Here is a 21,653-nt window from a genome sequence, read left to right on the forward strand (position 1 = left end):
CCTGACTTTTCTCTCCCTTCCCACGTTTAGCCAGTCTCCAAGTCTTCCATTTTCGGTTCCCCACTTTTTTTGCATCCCTCCCCTCCTCGTCATCCCCCCAGTCTCTCTTCCTTCACCTAGCCCACCACTGTGTCCTTCCCGATTGCTGCATTAGCCCCTTTCTAATGGGCTCCCCTCTACTATGGAGCTAGTGACTACTTTCAAATGCAAACTCGGTCCTGCTATCCCCTGTTACACATTCTCCCGGTTGTCCTCACTGTGAAGCAGAGATGCCTCCGTTGTCTTACGTGCTTCTTCGGGGACCCGCCCTGCCCACTCTTCTGGGGCTGAGCTCGCCCGTCCTCCCCTAACACCCAGTGCGCCAGCCACTCTGCACGCTCAGCTACGCCTGTTAGCACGGGGATTCCTACGGACAGTTTTCCTTGGCAAATAATTGGGCAACTAGGTGAGAAAATGGCTTTCATTTTAACCTAGAGGAGCACGGAAGGTTTGAAGGAGAGACCAGGGAGGGACTCTGGGGACGCATCTCCCAACCAGGAACTCTGTGAAGGGACGTGGCTCCTGAAACTCCCCAGAGACCCAAACACACAGTAAGTGTGAACTCGGAGAGAACATCAACAATGCTGACAATAGAGGAGCTCGGGTCATGACCTCCCTGAGGGAATAATGTGCCCAAGAGCACACAGAGAAGGAAACCAAAACCTCGGTGTTCTGGCAGACTTGACTTGTTACTCACCACAGAACCTCCAATGCCTAGGACTGTTCTTGGCACACAGTAGACACTAAGTTAAAACTTGCTGAGTGTGTGAATCAGGAACAATTCAATGTTCCCTCTTTCCTTTGTACTCTCTCCTAGTATCCTATCCTTCTCTGTCCTTACACAATTAGGAGAGGACAATACAGACGACCTCGGCTCCTCATGTGTCGACAGAGAGGAGCAGTCATTTACTCCATGTCCCAAGACAGAATGCTGGAAGATCACTTGTCGTCACTCGCTCCATGCTCCCAACACCCCAACCTCCATACCTGCCATTCCTCATCGGAGGAGTGCCTTACATAAGATTGGAGTAAAAGTAGGGTCCCTGTAGCGCATACAGAACCTTTGTGTGACTTAGGAAAAAGGTGCCCCCTTCAGGTGGATTAAATGCATAAGGCAGGCCATCTGGGAGAATGGATCATAAGGGGAGCAGAATGAACAGGGTTTCAGCCCTGTCATGTGCCCCCCTAAGCCAAATAGCTTGTGTGAGTAACCAGCACCATGGCTTGCAATGGTCCTGGGTAAAGATCACTGGTGTTCAGTGGTCTCTCTCTCTCTCTCTCTCCTCTCTCTCTCTCTCTCTCTCTCTCTCTCTCTCTCTCTCTCTCTCCTGTACTGGCCTGGCCTCAACAGCATTCTGCTGCTGGTCTACTGGGAGAGCCGACTGGGCCATGGCTTGGGTCTCTTCCAGAGCCAGTCCAGGAGACAGGCTACCTCTGGCGTCCTCCACCTGGTGACCAGTGTGGTCCGAATCAAGCCGTGATTCATCGGCGTGTCCGGGTATATATCAGCCGGGCAGACCCACATGTTCCTACAGGTCAGCCCTGAACCAGATCTAGACCAGTTACAATGTGGGTGGGGGAGACGACAGACCTTATATATAAGACGCACTCTCCTATTAATTTGTTAGGAATCCCAGTGCCCTTTATAATAACATTGACAGTGTAACTGGTTCTGATATCCTTCTCAATCAGTAAGACCCCACAAGAGAGGAGTGTGATATCGCCACATTTAGCTTTCTCAACCCCCTATCCAATATTCATAAGAACTTCCAAAAAGAATTGGTATTCAAGCAAAAAGATACCATGGACCCTTCTCTAAAATTCTAGTGTTTCCAAAGCTCAGAAATCATAGGGCAGGAAAGAGAAGACAGTTTCTTTGGAAACTGAGAAGGAGACAATCACCATACATGAGTACTCAATTTAACTCTTGAGCTTACTAGGAGCTGTGACAAAAGGGAAACGTAATGGATGACACAGCATTTCTTTTTTTTTGTTAATCCTCACCTGAGGATATTTTCCCATAATTTTTAGATAGAGTGGAAGGGAGGGAGGGGAAGAGAGAAAGAGAAAGAAAGAGAAACATCTATGTGAGAGAGACACATTGATTGGTTGCCCCTCACATGACCCCGATCAGGGTGGGAGGTCAAACCTGCAACCCAGATAGATGCCCTTGACTGGGAAATTGAACCCACAACCCTTTGGTCCCAGGGTGGACACTCTAACTGCTGAGCCACACCAGCTAGGGTGCATTTCTTTTTCTTTTTTTTTTTTTTATCCTCACCCGAGGACATTTTTTTTCTTTCATTTTTTGTTCAGATAGAGCGGGAGGGAGAGAGAGTAAGAGAGAGAGAGAGAGAGAAACGTCAATGTGAAAGGGACACATCGAGTGGCTGCCACCCGCACGACCAAGCAGGGCCGGGGACAAACTGCAACCGAGGTACGTGCCCTTAGCGGGAACCGAACCTGGGTCTCTCTGGACCGCAGGTGGACGCTCCAACCGCTGAGCCAAACCGGCCAGGGCTAGGGTGCATTTCTTTTTTTGATAAACAAAATATAACTCTCCTTCAAGGGAGAATGTGCTATTCCTGGGCAGATGACACTCAGTACCAGAGGGAGTCAGCCGGCCATTTCCAACATTTCCTCGCCACCAGCACCAGAGCTGTGGGGTTGAGATGTGGCACAGGACACACGTTTCTCTTTACAGTGCAAAGTCACTGTGGTGGGGCGGGGTCCCTGCCTCCTCGACCCCTCACCTGGTATGTGTGCAGATGGACCTGCTCGAGGGCAAGTATCATGAAGCCCCTTGATTCTCTCAAATACCAGGGACCTCAGCCCGGCCTTGGCAAAAGTCAAATGACAGTCAGCCCAAGATGGAACTTGCTGAAGACCACATAGGAGACCACACAGGGCCCTTAGGGACTGCGTTGGTGGGGAGGTGGCGGCAGCGCCCTGCCAGTGCAGGGATGTGTCCTGGGGGAGGAGTCGCTTTGTGCCCAGTGAGAAAGCTGGGAGAGGGCAGATGGGCTGATAGTCCCGGCCGAAGGCTGAGTGGCTCCATCGATAAGAGGAAGTGGGAAGAAAGCACAAGTGAAGAAATGTGTTCCCAGATGTGCGTGTGCCTATTTTGAATGTCTGGGTGAAATAGCAACATGGATGGGAAACCTCATGGGACAGTTGCACTGGTAAGCACATTTTATTTATTTTGGCTGCTGTGTAATGAGAACTGTAAGAGGAAACACGTATAATTAATATTTAGAGATGTGTGAAAGCTGTATGTGGTGGCCAAAAAGACGCAAATGGCATTTGATCATTTCAATATCTTAGACAGTGGTTATCAAACACGAATGTACATCTTGGGATTTGGGGGCTTGAAGGGAAGTCTAGGTGAGTGGGAAGATGATGACCCATGGAGTAAGATGCCTGGGTTTAAATCGTAACCTTCCCCCTAACTGGCTGCACGACAGTGTGTGTTTTGTGAGCCTCTTTTTTTTTTAAATTTGTAAAATAAGAATAATATCTCCAGGCTCGCATTTGTGTGAAGATTACAGACCGTTTGCAAAGTGCCTTACTTTTTCAGCAGGCTGTACTGAGTTTACCAGAGCCAGACGTAGTGCCAACGATGTGTGCACAGGTGGAAGTTAAAACTACTCATTTCCGTTCCCTTTCTCATGAATGCACAAAGGGCCCATCCACTTCTTAGCTGGAATACAGCCATAAAGTACCTCCTTCAGCCTGCTGCAGTACCAGCAGGGTATTAAGGAGGGCCGCTGAAGACCAGTGGCTGCATGGGGGAAGGCAGGGCAAAGGGTGTTGACCATCAACATCAGGGTCATAATGTTAAAGGTATGGCCATGCAGGAGTGTGGAGAAGCAGTGTGTCCCCGATGAGTGCCGGAGAAAGGACAGTGGGGGACTCGCTTGCAAAAACTCCTTACCGAAGTCTTAGTCCTTATCAACCTACACACTTCCATTCACTACATGAGCAGGAGACAGATGGACTTCCCCCTGCACAGCTCTGAACTCTTTCCTGGGATCCTAGTTAAAGGTGGGTTTCCTGAGATCCAATTGCAGATTGACTGAACCTTTGGTATGGGCCCAGCAATGTGCACTTTCAGCAATGATGTGCATTAAGGCACGGGAACAGTTGTCCTAACCGTGGCATTGTGAACTATAGGTTCACAGGCCCTGAAATAGTCGAGATTAGAAAATGTATTAGTAATTCAGTTAGCTAACTTTTTTCCTTCTTAGTTGTGCAAGGCCTGAAGTGATTCTAAAATAAAGGGGAGGATTAGAAATAGATTCTCAAGGGGTCTCTAAAACTTATTTAAAAAAACAACAACAAGAAATAGGATTCCCAGTCCTGAGATTTATCTAGGGTCATCAGAACTTGGTGGGGTATCCCGGGCTCAGGGGAATTAGTTGAAAGCTTTTCAGAACATAAGGGAACAGAAAAAAAAAATGCTGTTTGCTCAGTCAATAATGAAGGCAGAGCTGATGGACGGACAGCATGGAATTGAGGAGGGTCAGTAAAAGATTTACACAAAGTCCCTGGAGGGAGGACAGAGACTGGAGAACAGGGCTGAGATCATCAGCAGCCTGGAAGAGAAAGGGGACAGGTCTCCGTGACAACATGTACAGGTTTCAGTGAGTATCAGGTGTCGAGGCTGACACCTGGCATTGCCTGACACTCACCCGGATTTGGGAAATGCAGGTGAATGTGTTGGCACAACGTGGTAGGCAGAATTCTAAAATTGCTCCCCAAGATTCCCATCCCCTGGTCTCTCAATCAAACATTAATCTAGGCACTGATGTAAAGGGACTTTGCAGATGGAACCACTTATTAGCCAGTTGACCATAAAATATGGAGATTATCCTGGATTATCCAGTTGGGCTCAATGTAATCACATGAGCTCTTAAACGCTGAGAGGAAGGCAGAAGAGTCAGTCCAGAGACATGGGCGAAGAAGAAGACAGGAGAAATGAGGCAGACGTGGAAATCAGAGATTCAAAGCAGAGAAGGACTTGACCCTCCACTGCTGGCTTTGACGGTGGAGGGAGGGGGCAAGGAGCCGAGAAATGCAGGTGGCCTGTGGAAGGCAAGGACCCCTGCCCGACAGTAGCCGGGACACGGGACTGCAGTCCTACAAGCGCACAGAGCTTGAGCTTACTTTGGACAACAACTTGAATGAGTTTGGTAGCAGATTATCCCCAGCCCCGCTGATAAGAGCCTTTGGTTCTAGTCTTGTGAAAACTAGAACAGAGAAACTAGCTGAGCCCACCTAGGCTTCTGACAGACAGAACTGGGAGAAAATAAATTTAAGCCTCTAAGTTTGTGCTAATTTATTATGGCAGCAACAGACAGCAAACACACACACGGCGACTAGGTGATGTCCTGCCATTGTCCCTCACAACCTTCTACTGGTGAGCGCTGCCAGAGGACCAGGCACTGCCCGCCGTCGTCCGGTCCGCTTCTGACGCTCTAAACCTGAGTTCTGTTGCCCTGTCACGCACCAGAATCCCAAAGCTCGTTTGGCCAACTGTCCTGGCCCCTACCTGCTGTCTGTCACCCAGTCCTGTCTTGTATTTACACACCAACTTGGATGCCAACCTTGGTCCTCTGGCTTTGGTTCTTTTCCATTGTTTCTCTGTTGGGCCTTCCTGGCAGATTTCTACCCGATTCACTCGTCATTATGCATTCCCGTGGGAGGAGCTCTGTCCATAACCCACCCCCTCTTCCAGTCTTATTTGTTGTTCGGCGTAAACAGAAAAGATAGAAAGAAAGAAAAGTCTATTTCTGTAATGTGAAAAGTTAGTAAAACGAGGAGGAATAATAGCACACACATTGAAAATGAGCAGGAGTACGAAAATGCAAAGATCTGGTTTTTATTTTTTAATTATTTTTCTCCTAAAGAATGCCAATGACCTTGGTTTGAAGTAACTGGATTCTAAATACCATTTCTGGTCTTTTCTCCTCTGGGCAAATAAGAGGCTGTCTGAGCCTCAGTTTCTCCATTCCTTTAAATGGGGCAACAAGACTGTCTTGCAGAGCTGTTATGAAAGTTGGGGATGATGCATGTAAAGTATCTACCATGATGCTTGTCACCTCGTGGTCCCTGAAATCTGCTACCTACTATAAATCACAATACCAGTTGCTAAATTAGTTGCTTCAATAGAAACAAAACAAAACAAAAACAACAACAAAAACACATGATTAGAGAACCAGTTCAATGATACTGAGGACATTAAGCTTTGTTCTAGGATTCAGTTTTTCATAGGCAAAAACAATATGTAAAACATGGTTAAATAAAGCAATATTAAATCATAACAAAAACATCAACACATTTATGTCAAAGAGCCCACATGTTGCTGAGGCTTATACATGTATCACTCAAAAGCTCTCCATCACCCATCGCCCCGTCAGAGGAAGCCACAAGGATACAACCTCTGGCTTCCACTGCGCTCTTGCAAACACTCGCTCGAGTTGCTAACTCCATCCACATCTGACTCTGCTTAGTGATGCCCACCTCTAGCTGGGATCCAGTCCTCCGGGAACTGGCTCGGATCGAGTAACGCTTCTTTCCCGACTCCCTCCGTTTCCCACATGCACACGTGCTCCGGGCTGGCTTTGAAGGGCCAGCGCTCAGCCTCTCCAGCATATGGCCTACGTTAGCGATCACAGCTCTTCAAAGAACCAGAACGCAACTTTCCGTTCCGGGTAGTGCTGTACTTGCAAAACGAAACAGAGAAAACACGTTTCAACCAATGGTGAACATGGGGTGTTCTCATGGCCTGGTATGTCTCTGAGGTCATCTCATTCTCTGAGTGGGTATTTCAGGAAAATGATTTAAAAAAAGTCAAAATGAAGAGGTCATATTCATTTGACAATAAAAGCTGGTCACATATGCAAGAAGGAAAGGTCCTCTGGCTTTGGTTCTTCGTCAGAATCCCTCCAGGACCAGCTGTTTTGTAAGGGACACCAAATCTGAGTTTCCTGCTGTGTCGACGAGGAAATCGAGGGCCAAGGACTTGAATGCAGGGAAGACTAATCTCCACACCTGTATGAAATCGGGTTGCTGTGAGGGACCAAGTGTCTGTTCAGCTTCTCTAGCTGGTGGTTTGTGGCAGTGGCCTCCGTGGCTGGGGAGTCCAGCTGCTGCTGGGTTAGGGTGGACAGTTCACGACGGGCTGCTCAGGATTCAAAGGAGACACTTAGAATCCAGCTAGAAACCGTGTAAACATGTAAGAGCCACTGAGAAGGACCCACACATTCAGAAGCAGGGCTGTTGCTGCCTGTGCACTCTGTGACCGCCCCCCACTTGATTCTGACAGTGATGCCGCAGGGAAGGCTGCGCCTCTCCTGCTCACTGAGTGCCTGACCTCACGGAGCTGACCTCCGAGGTCACGCGACCCATACGCTTTCTTTAAAAAAAAATTTTTTTTCTTTATTGATTTTAGATTTTTTTCTTTATTGATTTTTTGTAGAGAGAGAGGAAGGGAGAGGGAGAGAGAGAGATAGAAACTTCGATGAAAGAAAACATTGATTGGCCGCCTCCTGCATGCCCCCCACTGGGGATCTGGCCCACAACTCAGGCATGTGCCCTAACTGGGAATCAAACCAGCGACCTCTTGGGGCATGGGTCAGTTCTCAACCAGTGAGCTACACTAGCTGGGCAACCTGTACACTTTCAAGCCAGGATGCCAAAACAGGTCTGACTTCAAAACCTGGGCTCTCTTTACTATTTCTCAGGGATAAAATCTACCTAACCAACTGTTCAATATAGAAATAATCACACACACACACACACACACACACACACACACACTAAAACATGCAATCATTTCTGATGGTGGGAATCTGGCTTCATCTATCTGTATGTGTGACCATGTCATCTGTCTTTACTTTAAAACAGCGATTTTCAACCTTTTTCATTTCATGGCACACATAAACTACTACAATTCTCTGGCACACCCAAAAATATATATTTTGCTACTCTGACCAAAAAAATAGGCATAATTTTCATTCATTCTCACCGGATGGCTATTGTTGTGTTGGCTGTTGTCATTTTTTTATTTGACAATCTAAGGGAAAAGAGGTCAGTACCCCTGACTAAATAGTCAGGCACTGCATGTTTTACAAATTCCTGTGGCACACCCATTGAAAATCGCTGCTTTAAAAGTAAGCATTTTTGTTTTGGTTTGGTTTTAAAGAACCTAGAATCACCAGTGTCAAATGTTCTGACAGTGATGGACTGCTATTAACCAAGCTTCTGCTTCACATAAACATCGAATGCACAGCCCTTACCTCTCCATGCCTCATTAATTAAGTAGAAAAGAGAAGTATTTACATAGGTGGCTACTTGGTCCGGACATACTATTAAGTTGCCCACCACCTAACCTCTATCTCTTTTTTAAAAAATTATTATTTATTGATTTTGTAGAGAGAGGAATGGAGAAGGAGAGAGAGATAGAAACATCGAAGAGAGAGAACATGGATTGGCTGCCTCCTGCATGCCCCCCACTGGGGATCTGGCCCACAACCTGGGCATATGCCCTGACCGGGAATTGAACCAGTGACCTCTTGGCACATGGGTCAATGCTCAACCTGTGAGCCACACTGGCCGGGCACCTCCATTTCTTTTTAGCCTAGTTCTGTGGGTCGATACTGTATCACCAAAGGAGAAATAAAACAGCTAGTCACATGGCAGGGAGCCAACTGTTAGCAGAACAAAAGAAAATGATTCCATCAAGCATAGCAGGAGGATGCCTGGGTTATGCCCTGCTCCTGCTTATGAGGGTAGGCACCTCCAGAGGACGGGTTTAGAGCCAGGTCAAACCAGGAGTGGCGATTACTTTTGAAATCTGAGTCAGGGAGGTTGCAAAGGAAACTAGAACCATTACTGAGAAGAGACAGGGTCAGGGCAAGGATACAAATGGGAGAAAGTGAGAAGGCTGGTGGTCAGAACAGGGGAGCATGGACCCAGCTGAGGAGTGCGGTTCAGAATGAACCACGCGTGATGTAGCTGTTGGGACTCCTTCTTCATACTTGTCAGCACATTTTGCAAAGTCCCGGTGTTAAGGCAGCCTCACGGGGGTGTGCACCTAAAAGTCGGGATTTGTGTTTGTTGAAGCTCTGCCGTTTCCTGGCACGGGGACCTTGGGCAAGTCACTTTTCATTCCTCACGTGGCAAATAAAGATTAAAATAATTGCTTAACCACAGGCAATTATTCAGTGCCTGTCTCTGACCCAGACACTGTTGAAATTTAAAAAGTAAAGAAGCCACAGTCCCTACCTTCAAATTATTTTTCTCATAAGTTTCAAATATATAAGGGTGGGTGGGGGTGGAAGAGGATATGGGGGGATAAATGGCAATAAAAAAATAAAGAAAAATTAAATATATGCTACATCTTTAAAATTTTTTTTTCTTTATTGATTTTAGAGAAAGAGGAAGGGAGAGGGAAAGAGAGACAGAAACATCAATGAGAGTATCAATTGGCCGCCCCCTGCATGCCTCCCACTGGGGATCATGCCCACAGTTTGTGCATGTGCCCTGACTGGGAATCAAACCTGCGGCCTCTTGGTGCAGGGGTCGATGCTCAATCACTGAGCCACACTGGCCGGGCTATGTGCTACATTTTATGACACCTGTGATGTTATTTTCTTCAGTAAAAACTATGATTTTTATTGCCTTCAATGCAGGTTTTCATTCTGCTTTTGTATTTTTGGGTCTTTATCATTTCCTCTTTCTTCTTATTCCACTAACTTTTCATCTGAACTCATTTTCTTCCTAGTATGTTTCTGTCCTATATCATAGAGATGTGCCTTAAAAAAATCCTATTGAATATGCCAAGGAGTTTTGTTTTTTGTGTTTTTTTTTGGTACGTGCCCCCTAGCGGGAACTGATCCCAGGACTCTCTGGTCCGCAGGCCGACGCTCCAAGCGGCCAGGGCGCAACGAGTTTTTTTTATGTTTTCTTTTGGTTTCAGTAGTAAATAATTTTCAGAGGCCTTTCCTTAAGTGTTCAAAACGGTATTTCTTTTTCTTGGTATGCAACAGGTTTTCCCTAATGGATTCACTGTATTCCGGTTTTCATGCGTTCTAACTAGAGCTATCCATATTCAGTGTTTCCCAGAATTGGTCACGTTATTTACTCCCGGCCCCTCACTGCAGCCTGGCTTCGGCTCTTCGGGCTCTGCGGCTGGGTGCCAACTCCAGAGGCGGCAGTTTTGACTTTGTGGAGGTGTGCTGGCGAGGGTGGTTACTACCGCCTGGCTTTCCAACCTTAGGACAGAGCAGACGCATGGAACCACCCCGCCTCCGCATTCACAGGGTTCTCCTGTCCCTGCCATCAGCAGTGCCCCGGGGTCCTCGGGACGCGGTGCATCCCCACTGACCCGCAGTCAGACTTCCCGCCCTGTTGGCTTCTGGGGTTGGCAGTTTCCTAACGGGCTGAACCAAAGGGGAAGATAAGACGTGGGTTGTGGAAGAGTTCTGGGAAATTAAACTCACTGCTGTTTCCAAAAAACAAAGCAAAACAAGAAACCCTAACCACAGCAGCAGAGTAGCGAGGGGACGGCCCCGCATTCAGCCTTAAAGGGGCCTTGCGCTTTTAAGCTAGGGAGCAGGAGGTGGAGAGGTCCAAACGCCTGTGAGGCTGCTGGTGTATTTGTTCACATGCCATATATGATGTTTATCAAACAAGCTACATTTACTCTTTTAGATTCTGGAAAATCTTCCCAGATTCTCTCTGAGAATGTCTTTTGTAGTTTTCTGACTTGAATGTCATCTTTGTTGTCAACATCAGTGTCATTTTTTATGTTGTTTTTTTTTTTTTCATCTTCCCAGTTATTTTCAAGTGAAGCAGAGAAAGGTTGCATGAGGCTTGCTGGCCAAATGCCACTTTAAAAAAAAATTTAAAGTCAGATGTTTGCTGAGCATCTTCTTCAGCTTGCAAGATGTCTGTGTTACAAGGATCACATTGTATGATGAATGTGTACACAGGCACGCACAAGCATCCTCCTCCCCACTCTCATGTGAACTTAGGACAGGCACCTTCTTTTTTCCTGTGCGTTCATAGTAGGTGATCGATGAGCACGGAATGGATGAAGGAATGGATGAAGGAATGAAGGTCATCGAGGTGAGTGTAAAGAACTGGGAGAGTGTGATGCTGCTGAAGCAGAGGGAACAGAGGGAGTGCCCAGTGGTTTCTGGAGAAAACCTCTGCTTTTTTATTACCGAGATAAAATGCAAAATGCAACCTATCAGAGGTAAGACAGTGATACAAGGAGCCCAAATCTTAGAAGTCACATGCCATTCTCTCCCCTCCCCTCCAGAACACTGCATGCACTGTGACTTTCCTGGGCCCAGACCCTCCTCCCCACTGTACTCAGCGTCAATGTCACCGCCTATCTGAAGCCTTTCTAGCTACTGAGACCAGGCTGGGCAATGATCCTCTATGCATCTCGGGAGCCCTGCACCCTGAGTGGCACCTGGAGCTTGACGCAGAATCCATTGCCCGGTGATATACTGTCTGCCCCTAAGACAGTCATATTCCCCAGGGCTGGAATTATGGCTACACACTCTCATATCCCCCACCACCACTAACAGGGCCTGTGTTGGCCAAAATAATTAATGAACTGACGAACAAAAGTGCTCCTAATATGACAAAAATGAGAGCCTCTTCTCTTAATTTCCTTGGGCATTAACACTGGTATTAAATACTATCATATCATAATAAGAGCAGCAACTAATCCACTTATTACTCGTGAACTGTTCCTATGTATATTTTTCTAAAGAAATAAATGATGTCTTTGCTATTTCTATGTTGACTATCAATTTTCAATAAGTACATGTTAAATACTTAGTATGTGCCCAGGGAAATGTTTCCGGAGCCAACAGAGAAAACACATGGTTCTTGCCCTACAGGGATTATCTTGACGATTCTAGTTGCTCTGTACACATTTTACCCAGCTCTCCCCTTCCCTCCCTCAAAACACCCTGAGTGACTGTGGGAACTGCTGCACCTTACAGTACCCACAGCACTGCTTGGCACATAGTAGGTACCAAACAAATATTATTGAGTAAGTGCTAGAGACAGAAGTCATTGCAGGTTCTGACAACAGGGTAACGTGACACAGGACGGGTTTCAGGGTGTTTTGATGTTATCCAAAACTGGATTGAGAGAGAAATGGGGGGGGGGGGAGCTTTTTCAGCCCAGAATTTTCTTCTTTCTATCTTATCTAGGTCACTTTCCTGTGTTGTGATGTCAATTCATAGAGGGACAGCTATTCAAACGTAAGCCAAACACAAGGGCAGTTATGAAAGGAGAGCACCGTTGAGAAATATCAGGTGATATGTGAAGAATATTTATAAAACAAAATCTTTTTAAAAAAGTAAACGTATCAGGGTTGTTTTATTTTCTATATAATTGGGCACATTTCCCCATGTAAGAAATAGCCTTTGGTAAAAATAAGCACTTACCCTAATAAGGAAGGCATTCTTCAAAATATGCCACTGAGTCCTTTGAATTCTGCATTTGAGCTACCTTCATTACAATATCCTTATGATGATAATTCTAAGTCTTTGGATGGCATACTTGGCTTTAAGAAATAGACAAAAGCCACTGGGAGCCATGGCACCTGCTGTGCTGGGTGTTGAAATTGGGGTGTTGAAATTGGCTACACAGATGTTGGCAGGGGAAGGACCCCAAGGGAAGGACTCCACATCCAGGACCATTTTACTAGACAACCCTGCTATGCTTTGGGGTCCTTTTATGAACTGGTCACATCTTAACTTCTCTAGCATTTTAAGGGTCTGATACATTTGGCTTCAGATATTTGTCTTTAATTAAGACATTCATTTTTGTACCCATATAAAATATGTTCTTTCCTTAGCTTCTGTTGGCACCCAGACAGGGAGTTATGTGAAAACACAGCTTTCCAGCTGCAGCCTGGGTCCACATGACCCTCTCGGACACCCCCCTTCTGCTTCCACAGGCCAAATAAGGAGGCCAAGCTCATTCTTTGTTTAGCGGGCACATTTCATGGACTCCAGACAGACGTAACCCTTGCCATCCAACTTCCTTTGCTTTTCACCTTGACTCCCTTTTATTAGCAGAAGTTGATTATGTCAACAAGGTAACGAAGATAAAGATCAGGTCTTCCTTTTGGCATCATGAAATGATTCAAACACTCTCAGTGAAATTCACTGCAAACCACAGAATTCTGGGTCTTGAACTTCACCGAGCCAGCAGGCCATGCAGTGCACAAGCCAGGCACCGCTCACAGCCCCGCCCTGAACTCCCGCCTTCACTTGCCTGACACCCTGCTTTTCAGTTTTTTGACATCTTCCTGGATTCTGAATCCATGGCTTATTTTATTTGTGACCTCTCCTTGCCTCTTGGAACTGAAGCTTAACTCTACTTCTCTAGCTTTCATCTGCTTCATCCATCCTCAAACATGATTCTCGATGGCTACACTCCGCTCAGCCACGAATCTCTCGTGGTCACCAAGATCTTATACCTGAGCTTAGGTGCTTCTGAGCTCCCCAGCCAAGCCCATCCTGACGCCTCCAGGAGGGCCCAGAATCTCTGCACTGGAAGGGACCCTAAAAGTTACTAAGGGCTGAATTTATCCACCAACCTGTCACTCACTGTATTTTACTTCTGCCACAGCTCCCTCTGAAATCCTAATAATATTAGCCTGGGCGCGGAACAGCCCTGACTACAGAGCCGAGGCGGATGTGCAGCAGGACCATGGGTGGTGATATTTATCACTTACCCAGCGGCCTGGGGATGCGGATGGAAAACACAACTCTTCAAACCGATATAAATACAAACATCACACGGGCGGGGGCTCACCACTTCCAGGCACTCCGGGGGCAGAGGCAGCTCGGTGTGAGAAGTACTCCCCTTAAAGCTCTGAAGGTGGCTCTGCCACGTTGAGAACTTCAGCAGGTCATCCCGGGGAGCAGCCAGAGCCTCCCCAACAGGAGGCATCCGCAAGAGGCCAGTCAGTGGGCTTTTGGGCTGTTATGTTTATGTTTCCTCTTTTCCTTTCTCCCCACTTTGCTTTTCCCAAACTGTGTAGCCTTCTGGCCTGCCGTTACCTGTGTGCAAGGACTGGAGGTCACTTACCATGCCCTTGAGTGTCAGATCTGCTAAGGGAGACCGGTTGCCATGGAAATCTGGCCAAACATGTAAATCAACAGTGAGGAAACCCACAGGCTGAGCCTTCTTAATCAGATCCAGGTGACTGTTCAAATATGCATATACACTCTGGCATCTGGAAGAGAAGTAGATTTTGTTTTTAGAAGGGGGGTAAGGGTCGGGGAGCAAATTGTTCTGCAGAAAGAAACCATTTGTACTTGCACATCAGATCCAGAAAGTAAGCCGAGTCCCAAAAGCTTCAGCAAAGAAACTACCCGGAACCGATGTAAACCAGCCTGCTGCACTCGGAAATCACTGCTCTATCACCAAGCATAGGTGGAACGTGTCCGCGGAAAGTGCAAAGGTTTGGAATCAGAAGGCAGATCCAGGGACGACTTGCCCCCAGTAGGTGTGTAATCACGAGAGAGTTATTCAGACTTTCGGAATCGCTTTCTTTGCATGTATAAAACCAGATACGTATTCCCTGTCCAACTTACCTCATAGGGTTATTGTCAAGATCAAAAGAGACTATGTATGCGAACACACAGTATTTTGTAAACGGTACAACACTGTACATATGCAAAGGATTTTTTGAAATCAGTGCTCCTAATTGCAATGATAATGGTGAGATGACAAATGGAGACCAATATACGTTCCCAGACTCGGGATGGGAATTTGCTACGGGAAGAGACAGGATGGAGTAAATGCAGTTAGGATCAGGACTGGGCGACTTGATTTCTCACCTTAACCCACCAAATGTTAGCCCTTTCTCCTTTTTAAGCCTCAGTTTCTTCATGCATACAATGAGGGAGTCAGACTGCCTGCATCAGTCGTTACGTGTCCAGCGAGAAGGGGACGGAGATGATGGGCTTGGGAGTCAAGGCAGCCCTGGCTCCAGCTCCTGTCCTCCGTGTCCTGGCTGTGGAGCAGGGCCAGTGACAACCTCCCAGAGCTTCAGTTTTCCCACACATTCAAACGGTGTAACAATGCCTAACCCCACTGGGTTCAATTCCATGGCATGTCACAAAGACTAAAGTTGGTACCTTCCCCTCTTTAAAGGTGCTTCCTTCTCTAAGCCCTGAATCAACAACTCTAGAAGAAAGTAGGTTTATCAGAGACTGGCATCCATGTCCTTTCCCACTGGAGTCCTTGGAACGGTAACTTGATACGTAGAAAACGGCTTGAATAATGGCAGAAAAAAACTACAGGAGCCCTGGCCAGTTTGGCTCAGCGGTTAGAGCATCGGCCCATGGACCAGCGAGTCATAGGCTGGATTCCAGCCAAGGGCACGTACCTCGGTTGTGATTTGTCCCCGGCCCTGGTTGGGGTTATGTGAGAGGCAGCCACTCAATGTGTCCCTTTCATGTCGATGTTTCTTTCTCTCTCCTCACTCTATCCGAACAAAAATAGAAAGATGTCCTCAGGTGAGGATAAAAAAAAAGGACAGGAAATCAGTGTCCAAGGGTGGTTGATATCTAAGATAACTAGATGATATTTATGATTTACATGTTTAAAATGTTTTAGGAGGACAGCTCAGAGATGTTCAGTTCCAGTTCGTGACAATGAGTGTTCCCAAGAATCCCATGAAGTTCCTGAAAGTTGTCTGATAGAGCAGCGGTTTCCAAACCCTCTTAGTAACGACACACTTTCAGTGGCACCCCGCACGGAAGAGACGGAAGGCGAAGCTGCTCTGTGTCTCCGTGAGGGATGTGCGCGTGGCGCACCTCAGTGGAGGGACGGCGGCCCTGCCTGCCGGGCGGTTCTTCTGCTTTGCTGTGACACCTCATTCCCGTCTGTACAAACGGCCTTAGATCACATTAGGAGGACGACAATGGTTGGCAAACCACACCACCATCAACAGCAGCCCCCGAGTGTGCCCAGCCTTCCACCACCGCCCGGTGAGGAAAGCAAGGAGCGGGCGTGCAAAGAGGTGCAGACGCGAGACTGAACCTAAACCCTTCTCTGCGGGACCCTGAAGCCACGTGTTCTCCGTATTCCAGGTCGGAAACGACTTGTCAAAGCCCCACGTTCAGACTCTGTTCCGGCATGATTCCATGGTAGTGTTAGCAAAGAAAGAGTCCTTCCAGGCCTCCACGGAAGGTAGGGCCCGAGCCGTCTATCTGGATGGAATATAATCACATCCTGGTTTTCTATTCCCAGCTCTCTCTGCCCCCGGTCCCACAGAAACCACGATGACAACCAAAGCCACAAGAACATCCTTTGTAGCCAGAAATCAAGAGTCTGCACTAATTGTAGCAACATTCCTCTTCAGAACAGTATCACTGCATTGAGAGTAAAGGGATTTTTTAAAAAAGAAATCCACGTCTATAAGTGTTTTCATTCGCCTCTCAAGGAGTCTCAGAGCAGGGCATTCAGGTTCAGACATCTGGGTCAATAAGAACCTATAGGCCTAATTACTATTGATTCGTCATTGTCTCATTTACTGCGGGTCTTTGCAAACAGTGAGATTCATTTAGCCTCTACATATATGGTCACTCATGAACTAATGAGATCCCTGGGGGCTGGGGCATGTGCTTACCCCCTGACTCCTAACCCCCTCCCAGCTGGATGTTTATTCTTTGAATGCAGCCATTCTCCTGCACATTTTTTCAATTATACCTTACCATGTGTGCTATCTGAGTATATCATTCAAAATGAAATGCACTTGGAAAACATTAAAATAACAAATGCACATCATTATTCACATAATTTTAACCTTGCATGATGCCTTTTTGGGGTTCTGACTTTGATTCATTTTGTATGTTTTATCAATTCCTTCTCAAATGGCGGTAAGCCCTCTTCCAGCTCGGGAATCACACACTGACCGTTCCAAGCGGATCATTCTCCCTCCCTGTCGGGATCTCCAGGCTCACACATCTTGTCTCAGAGGGAAAAACTCTTGCAGTCCTAGGCCCATTGCACATGACGAAGAACATATAGCTTGAGCAATCACAAAGTGACTTCGCCGTGTACCAGGTACACGAAACCTTTCCAAATATAGTTCACTTTTTTTGCAATCAGAGCTAATACTTTTACCTTATAGGCTCCTATGAATATTAAATATAGAGTCCTGAGCACTATAAAATGATAGATGATCGATAAATAGTTCCTTCTTCTTTCCCATCACAGGAAATTAATTTCCAGCTTTAAAAAAATCTTAGAGTCAGGGAAGCTGTTTTCTCAGACATTATTGCTTACAGTGTTAAATACAGACAGCACCTCTGGAATCTGTACTCTCCTCTCCCTCTCCATAAATCATGTAATTCTGTGGCTTCATGGGCTGCTCAGAAGTATGGTGACCATACTTTGAAACCAAAAATCAGAATGCACTGTCTAACAAAAATATCGTGCCCTCTCCGGGAGTAAGAGCAAGGCTTGGAAAAGAAGCCTCCGCACTTTCTGCAGGTCCTTACACTTTGACCCACAAGCAATGTGCATTCTGCCTGCCCCATTCTCCTGAGACTGGTCCCGCTGTGCGGAACAATACCCTCTTTGTTGGTAACTCCAAGGGACCATTTTCTGCTTTTATTATATTTGAATTCTCTTCCACATTTTGCACCACTTGACCACTTCTTACTCACTTGTTCTCTCTCCCTTGTTTCCAGGACACTATACTCTTTGGTTTTCTTACCTCCTCTCTAGCTGGTTCTCTTCCTTTCCTTGTCCCTTAGGTATATGAAGTCTCCCCGAGATCTGGCCTTGTTCCTCTCCTCACTCTTTAAACCCTTGGGGGGAGGGGGATGGGTCCCAGGGCGGGGGTCCGGGGGGGGGGTCCCCTCCCCCTCCCATGGCTCCAGTTACCATCCAGGGCCGAGGACTCCCAAATAGATGCCCGTATTCTCTACTCATTTCTGTCTCACAAGTTCCAGGTCAAATATCCAAACACCCATCAAATGCTTCATCAACAAAGACGTATAATAGGACACACATGGTCTTTTCTGGTATTCTCACGTTTCCTTCCGGGCTCCTTGAGCTAACGAAAGCCAATCTCGTGCAAGCCATTGCTCCAGCAACCATTCGGGGCAGAGTCAAGAGCCTATCATTTTTGACTCCTCTCTTCCTTAGCTCCCCAATTTAATTCCTCACCAAGACCTGTCAATTTATGATCCTAAGTATTTCTCTATCCGGCACAACTGCTTCTACTTTATTCAAGCCGTCTTCAGATGTCTGGGTTAGCGCTGTGGCCTCCTAACTTCTGCAATGCTTCCTGGGTAATTCTTCTCAAACGCAACTCTGATTACAATGTCCACCCCTATCTAAACTCTTTAGCAGCTCCCCATTGTCCTCGAGATAAAGCACAAACTCCCTTGCCTGGCATAAGACGTTCTTCATTACCTAGCTCTCGGCATTGCACTGTGTTACATACATGTCTTCCATCCCTCCTGCCTCCTCACCCCTGCACACCATGTGGTAGCTGCACTAGCCTCCTTTTATTTTCGTAAGGTGCCTTTGAATGTTTGCCTGTTCTGCTCCCTCTTGACCAGATCTCTCTTCCTTGCCTTCTTTACCTGCCTCCGTCGATCATCATTCCAGGTTCATCGTTGACACCATCGTTCAGAGGCCGTTCCTGCGCATGCCCACAGGGCAACCTACCCTGAACCCAGTCTCAGCTCCCTTCCTCCCACCCTCCCATCCCAGCCGTGCAAGAGAAAAGGAGGGTCCTGGCCGGTTTTCTCAGTGGTTAGAGCGTCAGCCTGTGGTCCAGAGAGACCCGGGTTCGGTTCCCGCTAAGAGCACGTACCTCGTCGGTTGCAGTTTGTCCCCGGCCCTGGTTGGGTCATGCGGGTGGCAACCAGTCGACGTCTCCCTTTCACGTTGAAGTCTCTCTCTCTCTCTCCCTCACCTTCCCACTTTATTTGAACAAAAAATGGAAAAATGTCCTTGAGTGAGGATAATAAATAAATAAATAAATAAATAAATAAATAAATAAAAAGCGAGAGAAGGAGGAGCGATCCTGACATCTTCAAGCAACCCTCAGGACAAAGGCCTCCTGCTCTCATCCCATCACCTATGTTGGGGGTTTGAGAGTAAAATCTGTGCCTGGTTTGGGAATGAAGAGACTTCCTGCAGGAGCACTGATCACATTATTTCTCCGCTTAGAATTCTGCAATAGCTAACCGCTGTCCATTGGACAAAATCGGTTCCTTACCTTGGCTTATAATGCCCTTGTTGATCCAGACCCTGCCCTGCGTGCAGCCTCACCTTGGCTATGGTCTGTGGCCGCATAGCAATTCCTCTGCCTTCTCTTCCAGGCTCACGCGTGTTGATCCTTAGCCTGGAGTGCTCTTCCCTTCTGCTCTTCAATGGTGAGCTCCCTTTTCCCCTCAGGTCTTAGCTGTCCTTTCCTCGTCCAGGGCTTCCGTGCCCCTGATAGTTTCTCACTGCACCCTGTTAGTTTCTTTCCTATCACGTGTGGTCACTGCAGATTTATTTACTTGTTCGTTTACTTTAAGCTACAGGGAGGCAGAGTGCCACCAGTATATGGAGGATTTAGCAGAGAATTTGGCGCACAATACCACTCAAGAGTAAATCTGCAAATGGGTGGATGGTGCTTCCTTCACTGTATGCTAATTTCCTCTTTGTTTTATCTGTATGCATCTCTGGAATCCGGACTCCTTCAGGAAGAGAGCCACATCTTATTCACCCTACCAGATGCTCAGCACACAGTTATTGAAATGTAATATGAATAAATATAGATCCAAGAAAGAATATTGTAACTGCAGTTTCTGGACTGTGGATACCTCTATATCTACTGTAGCACTGCTTCCAAAGGGTGGATCTCTGGAGTCAGATGTACACGATGTTCCGGGCATGCTGGTGTGCATGCACCTCACAGAGGGGCAGGGAAAAGGAACCAACATGTTGTGACACCCTCTCCTCCATGTGCCAGGCCATGGTGAGAGGTAGAAAATGGAAAATTTTATTTCCTAAGTCAGTACAGCCCTCAGTCTTCTTGGGAGGAGCTTCGTGGCCTGAGCATTTTCTTATCCTTGCATACAAAATAGGAGCCAAAGAAAGGCACTGAAATATCTAGCTTATTTCTGTTTAAAAAATATTTCTCATCCAAGAGCCATCAAGAATTTACTGAATATCCTGGCACATCCCGAGGGGTGAAAGGTGTTAATATCTTCACCCTGGCTCTCTGAACGTAGCTCAGGGCCCTCACTAAGTTCTTGCTGAGGACTGATGGCCCCAGTTGTCAGACTGAGAGATCGATGGTGAAGAAGCCAGAAAGGCCAGGGGAGCAGGCAGGACACAAGAGTGGACAGCGAGGACAGTTGCCACAAGTGGAGCCTGAGGGCTCCCTGTAACACTCATTTCCTCCGCTAGAATGAAATAAGGCACAGAACTACCACTAAGTACGGTGCCGGGAACAACGCACATTCTTAGTAAACCTCCTTGTCCTTTCCTTGCTCTGGGGGACGTGGACAGTCTTCAGGGGGAGCTTTAAATGCACCCAACATTTGGCACACAGAGGACCAGTACATTTTAAGAAACTGATTCACAGGAATTATGGGAATCACAGAGACCAAAGAGGTCTGAGGAATAAATCAGATCAACTGAAAAATCCAGAGAAACGGTTAAGAGAACGTATGAATTAGGAGAACTTCATGCTGACGATCTTAAGGGGCCTAAAAACAATAGAATCACAGTGAGAAATGACTACTGATGGCAGAGACCTCAGCAAAGCAACTCAGAACAGACTGGGCATCTCTATTTACATTGTTCCCCCTCCAGGAGACAGCGCTCACTGAGGACCAGCACCATCTCTTCCATTCCGTCTCTACCCCTCACCACTGGTTTAATCTACTCTCCACAGAGAGCCAGATCAATCCTTTTAAGAGGTAAATCTGTCTTTCCCCTGCTCCAAAACGAAAAACTTGATAAAAATCCAGTGTCCTTATCTACAGTGACCCACATGGTTTGGCTCTTGGCTTATGTTCTACTCTCACCTGTCTCCCAACTTCTGTGCAGCCACAGTGACCTTCCCAGTGTCCTCGGAGCTGCTCAAGGCCGTGCTGTTCCTTCAGACTGGAGGGGCCTCCCCTGTAACCATGGTTTGGCCTTGCTCTTTATGCAGAGTCCTGCTCAAGTGTCACCTCATCAAGGATGGCTTCCCCGCCTGAAATAGTTCCCATCCATCACTGCAATGCCCCTCATTCCATGTCTCCTTACGCTCTCTATTTTTCTTTGGAATGCACATCAACTCCTGGTGTGCAGATGTGTGCTCACTCTCTCTCTCTCCACACACACACACACACACACACACACACACACACACACATATGCGTGCATGTCTATGTGTCTGTGTGTACAAATTCCATGAAAGTGAGACAGCGAGGAAGCCAGGGCAAGTGGAATAAGGAAACTGAGACAGATGGTTAAATGGCCAAGCAGTTTACAGCCATCTAATAAATCTCCAAATCCTATCTTCCCTAACCAAGGACACTTAAGAGTGGTCTATACTTCCC

The 21,653-nt window shown here is 46.9% G+C and overlaps 1 protein-coding gene across 2 annotated transcripts in view; it reads right to left on the reverse strand.

Annotated features, from left to right (window-relative positions):
- Positions 1-21,653, reverse strand: part of FGGY (FGGY carbohydrate kinase domain containing) — a 380,948-nt gene that overhangs the window by 89,330 nt on the left and 269,965 nt on the right. For both annotated transcript variants that reach the window (XM_036257128.1, XM_036257129.1), the window contains exon 11: positions 14,170-14,317. In XM_036257128.1, coding sequence (XP_036113021.1) covers positions 14,170-14,317 — 148 coding nt within the window. The remainder of the gene's footprint in view (positions 1-14,169; positions 14,318-21,653) is intronic.

The sequence above is a fragment of the Molossus molossus genome, unplaced genomic scaffold (genome assembly GCF_014108415.1).
Source record: "Molossus molossus isolate mMolMol1 unplaced genomic scaffold, mMolMol1.p scaffold_m16_p_12, whole genome shotgun sequence".
Taxonomy (NCBI): domain Eukaryota; kingdom Metazoa; phylum Chordata; class Mammalia; order Chiroptera; family Molossidae; genus Molossus; species Molossus molossus.